This window comes from Lathyrus oleraceus, chromosome 1 (genome assembly GCF_024323335.1).
Source record: "Lathyrus oleraceus cultivar Zhongwan6 chromosome 1, CAAS_Psat_ZW6_1.0, whole genome shotgun sequence".
In the NCBI taxonomy this organism is placed as follows: domain Eukaryota; kingdom Viridiplantae; phylum Streptophyta; class Magnoliopsida; order Fabales; family Fabaceae; genus Lathyrus; species Lathyrus oleraceus.
Genome location: NC_066579.1, coordinates 72777771 through 72783572, shown reverse-complemented (window position 1 = coordinate 72783572; position 5802 = coordinate 72777771). Strand labels below are relative to the sequence as shown.

Here is a 5802-nt window from a genome sequence, read left to right as displayed (position 1 = left end):
TTAAAGAAACATATGTGATTAAACTTAATTGTGGTTAACAAGAATCTGTACTATAAAAATAACAATTGATTAAACTCAGTAAAAATATATTTTTCCTCTTAGTTTTAATGTTAAAGTCAAGTGCACAACGGTTGAATAAATTATGTCACGCGTTACTGTAGCCACACATGGCTCCTATCACCATCTACCACCTGTAATGGGTGCCACCACTCCAAAAAATAATCATACACTATAGTACTACAATTATCCTAGACAATATGTGCATGCATCCATTACAATATGGACCGCTTGTCAGAAATGTCCTGTGAACTTCCTCTATGGGATTACAAGGTGGTAGATATGAATGCGAATGAAATTCACATTACCATACATGTGATAGAGCTGGACTATTATGGTAAGAGAAGGTAAATTGTGTGGTGCATGAGGTAGCAATTAAACCTAACCCCTTAGAATGACATTAAATATTTCAACTATTTTTTTTTTACATGTTGAATTTTTAGGCATTAGGCGTGTTCATTTTCACATGCATGCAAGAGCTATATATATGCATGCATATGGTGCATATTTGTATAAAGTGGTCTAAGTGTAAGTGTAAGTGTAAGTGAAGTGTATTTTAGTAGATTCGTATCATGGAGAGGAAGTTTATTTTGTTGGTTGTTGTTGGGGTGTGTTTAGTGTTGGGAATGTCTCAATATGTAGATGGAAGGAAATTGAAGAAGGAGAAAGAAGATGTGAAAAATCCAGAATGGTTATTTGATGTTCCTTCTAAAGGGTTTGGTGGCGGTGGAGGGTTTGGAGGAGGGGGAATCGGCGGAGGTTCAGGTGGTGGGTATGGAGGAGGTGGAGGTAGTGGTTTAGGGGGTGGATATGGAGGTGGTAGTGGTTTAGGTGGTGGATATGGGGGAGGTGATGGTAGTGGTTTAGGGGGTGGATATGGAGGAGGTGTAGGTAGTGGTTATGGGGGTGGAATATCTAAGGGAATTGTAGGTGGAATTGGAGGTTATGCTTACAAAGGAATTGGAGGAGGTGTAGGAGGAATAGGAGGGGGTGTTATTGGTGGAGTTGGTGGTTTCATTGGTGGTCACAATAATCTTGAAGCAAATAAACCTTGAATTTAATGTGTACTTTGGTTGTGTAATTTCAATACTGTTTTGCATTATTAATGGTACTTTTGTTGATTTGGTTTTTCATCTAATAACGTTGTAACATTACAAAATAAATAAGTACTACTTAGATGTTTCACCTTTCTTTTATTGTAATTTGTTTATTTCCAAAATCTATTAATGTAATCTGTGTTCTATAGATTTAATGATTTGTGGTTGGAGTTCTCGAGTTGTAGTGTTGGTTATTATAAGAAAATACTCTCCCCTTCTAATGAATATATATATATATATATATATATATATATATATATATATATATATTGATTTTAATATAAAATAAAACATATTTATTAAAATACTCTAATCATTTATAGTTATTAAAATAAGTATATGAATTGAGATACAATAAATAAAAGTATACTAATGAAAAAATTATTACAATTTTATTGATAATATAAAGTAAATAATTTAAAATAGTTATAGGATCAAGATCAAATGACATTAAGGTGTCAAACTTTATAACACGATACCTTTGATAATCTTTTTATGGTATATTCGTATAACAAAATATATTGTTGTATTGAAAATTATTATCATATAGATTATGTCTATAAAATTTAAGATTAATTGAAGATCTCTTTAACATATCAAATAATTTTTTATTGATGTGAAATTTTATAGACCCGATCTATATGATAATAGTTTTCAATCCAAAAATGAATTTTTATTATACGGATATAGAATGAAAAATTATCGGAAATATCATATTATTAAATTTAACATCTTGGCATCATTTGATGTTAACTTTTATATATATATATATATATATATATATATATATATATATATATATATATATATATATATATATATATAATATATATATATATATATATATTAGATGCCCTTTGTGGAATATAGAAAGAGCAAGTAACATTTAGGGTGTGTTTGTTTCAAGGTTTTAAAAAATATTTCTGGGAATATTGTCATGGGAATGCAACATTCCCATGTTTGATTCAATTTTTTAAAAATTATTCCAAGGTATATTTTATTCCCAGGAACTTTATTTTCAGATGATTCTTTTATTTTTATTCCAAGGTTTAAAGGGTGGGAATCCAACATTCCCATGAAAATAAAATTCAACTAACTACAACTCCCCACTACTACTCACAATTATTTATTTATTTTATTTTTTATAATTTTTAAATTAAATAAATATTATAAACATTCCTAAGAAATTTAGTTTTTACCAAACACTTGGATAGAAATATTATTTCAAGTAATAATAATGATGGGAATAAGATTCCAAGGAATGTTTCTTCTAAACTTGAAAGAAACACACCCTTAATCTATGAGAAATGTGAGGATTACACCAAAATTTCCAACCACAATGTATTTATATATGATTATACTTGTATTTGTTATTTTTTAATAATTTGATGGTAACCCGTGCATTGCACGGATGTTTTAACATTTTTTTATTAATTTTTATTTAAATAAAATAAATTATTAAATTATTTTGATATTATTAAATTATTTTTTTGTTAGACTTAAATATGTTAATTTTTAAAAATTTTAAAGTTATTTTTTTGTTTAAAGAAAATTTGTGATTTGTAGGTATTAGAAATATTTCATGTTATTGAGGAATTGTATATCATTTTTTTTAAATTATATTTTATAATTTTATAATTTTAAAACTTAAAAAACAAATTCAAATTAATCATAAAAGTTATAAAATAATATGATGATTTGATATTTAAAAGTTTAATTACATGATTTTTTTTTTAATATTTAGAAACCAAAATATTTCTATTTTATGATTTTTTATTTTATTTTATTAATTTGTAATTAAAGTTTAAATTAGATACTAAAACTAATCAGTTAATAAAATTATTGTAGTTATTAAATTTTGTAAGAATTTTATATATTTAATATCATTTTTTTGTTAGGCATAAAAAATTGAATGATCTATTTATTTTTGTAGTAAATGTTTTTTAATTTAACAAAATAATGTAATTATTATATTTTTAGATATTAAACTCAACAAAAAAAAGAAATAATATAGTTATTAACAAATTAATATAGTTACTATTTTTTAGGTATAAGGTAAAAAGATTAAATTATATAAAGAGTAATAATTGTGTTTAGTTGTGATTAACTCTTTTAAAATATATAATATAAAGATTTTTTGTAATATATTTAGAAAAAAAGTTGAAGCGTAATTGTATTTTATTAATTTGTAAATAAAATTTAAATTAATTATTATAAAATTTATCAACTAATAAAATTATTGTAATTGTTAAATTTTATAAGAATAAATATTTAAATATAATTATTTTTGTTAGTCATCAATTTTTATTTTTATTTTTGACTGATTGCTGTTTTTTGTGATATTTTGTAATTTAACAAAATAATATAGTTATTATATTTTTTATTATTATTTTTTATAGATTTAAGATGAAAAGACTTAATTATATAAAGAGTGATAATTGTGTTTAATTATAATTAATTTTGATGAGATATTTAATAATAAAAATGTCGTAACATATGATTTTTGGAATAGAAGTTGAAGTATAATCGTATATGTTTGTTTCAAGATTTAATTTTAAAGGTGACAATACAGATTTTAATTGATGTGGTAAATATAACCTAATGGCATATTATGTGTCGCAACATAATCTGTTGCATTAGATTTAATATAATAGATAATAGATACTTTTCTTGCTTAAATTTTTATGTCACGGTAAAAATGATTTTGAAATGGATACGGTGTAAAAATTGTAGGAATTTCAGTGTCAACATAGCATATATGTTAATCTAAAAACGAAATAAGAGAAATTTTACAATACTATCTTTCTTAAAACATAAATATGAATTTGCGGTGATAATAGCAGATATACTAGTACACTCAAAGTAATGATAATAGCAGATATACTAGTACACTCAAAGTAATAAAAAATAAAGACTAATTTTATAGGAATTGCAAATTTAATAAGGTTGTAATTGTACTATATAAAGTAAATATGAGGGATTTTTAGATTGGTTTGAAAAAAAATAATTACACAAATACAAGTTGGTAAAGATACGATGGTAAAGATACGATAATGAGAAAGCGATTAGATTTTATTTGAATCTTTTAGTTTTCCTTGGTTGATAATTGTGCATTATCTAAATCAAGTTGACTTATAATTTCACTAATTTAAACTACAATTCTCTAATTTCTTAGGCGAATTCGAAGTAAAGCTAGGCAATTTACGTGCATTAATTCTCTAGCCACAACTTATAATTACATAATCCTAGTTAATTACTAATTTGAACAATTGCTTAATTCTTTTTATCAGTAGACTTATGGTCAATAATCCCTATTCATCTAATTTCACTTTGCGTGCTCGTCAACACCCCAAAGAGCATTAAGAATAAAATAAATTGAATATAAATTATATCATAAAAGTACTCAAATAACATCAAACAATCATATGATCCAACATAGTAAAACTAAATTCATCTTCTAAGACATAATCAAGAGAAATCTACTTACTCATAGTTAAACAATAAAATACAATGAGTTTAGATGAAAAGTACATGAAAATCAATGAAGAAATTTATCTCCAATGGCTCAAAAACTCTTAAAATATGTGCTGTAGAACTTATTGTCATCACCTTCTTTTCTCAAAATCGGAACCCTTGCAAAAATAACATATTTTTCTATTTCAATAGCCAAAAACGTGTCTGACACATGTACCATCGCGACTACGATAAGCAATATCGCAGTCGCGAGAATTCCAGAGGCTTTTTGATGTTGTTTTTTTCTTTTATTTTTTCTAAGTCCCAGATTTCTCTTCCTTTGGTTATTCTTCTCATTTCTTCAACATTTTAACTCATCTTTTACTCAAAATTTCACCGATTCTATCAAAATACTCCTAAATATTATATAATGATAGATTGTCATCATAATCTCAAACTTATTATGTTGCTTGTCCTTAAGGGACTTGCTTGTAAACTGAAATTTTCAATAGAAACAAAATGCTTACCCTTACCAATGAACATCACCATTCATTTTTCTAAACATCAAGTATGTTCCCTGCTTCAATCCAAATAATTCTGAAAAGTTATTCCAATATCAAAAGTACTCAACTTGTCTCTTATCTCACATTTGTTACTCGAATTGACAAGGTAATCACACATTCAACATACAAAAGTATTTTACCATAAGTTTATAAAATTTATAATAAAGTCAATCAAAGTCATATTTAAACACACACTTCAAGATCTTTCCAAAGTTTTAATGGGACATATGTTAGGGTAGGATATTTTTGGATAGTAGTCTTAAATCTTTGGAGTTAGGTATCTAGTTTTCCTTATATTTTCATGTTCCTATCATAACAATATTTCGCTTGATCAATCGGTACTAGAGAATGCAATTTGTTGATCCTATTCATTCTTTTCTTTTCCACAATTTTTTTAAGAAGTCATTTTAACTTCTTTATTTTATGTATTTCTTTTTCTTTTTTTTTTACCAATTTTTTTCTAGTACCCCCACCCAAACTTAAATGTTGCTAACTTCCAAGAGAAATTCCAAACTTATTATTTTGCATCGAACAAGGAAACTAAACTTTTGACTTAACTTCAAAGAGGGTGGAAATATTTAATCATTCAAGTCAAATGATTGTATAACAAGTTATGTCACTGAAAGAAGGGC

At 25.6% G+C, this 5802-nt stretch overlaps 1 protein-coding gene across 1 annotated transcript; it reads left to right on the top strand.

The window, feature by feature from the left end:
- The first annotated feature begins 295 nt into the window (after positions 1-295).
- LOC127116200 (glycine-rich cell wall structural protein) lies at positions 296-1332 on the top strand. The gene is made up of 2 exons (XM_051047367.1): positions 296-394; positions 501-1332. The coding sequence occupies exon 2, from the start codon at positions 630-632 to the stop codon at positions 1110-1112; it is 483 nt and encodes a 160-aa protein (XP_050903324.1). The 5' UTR covers positions 296-394; positions 501-629; the 3' UTR covers positions 1113-1332.
- The last annotated feature ends 4470 nt before the right edge of the window (positions 1333-5802 follow it).

Bases quoted from the DNA above. Each gene is read 5' to 3' on its own strand.
- LOC127116200 (XM_051047367.1), top strand. From the start codon at position 630: ATGGAGAGGAAGTTTATTTTGTTGGTTGTTGTTGGGGTGTGTTTAGTG.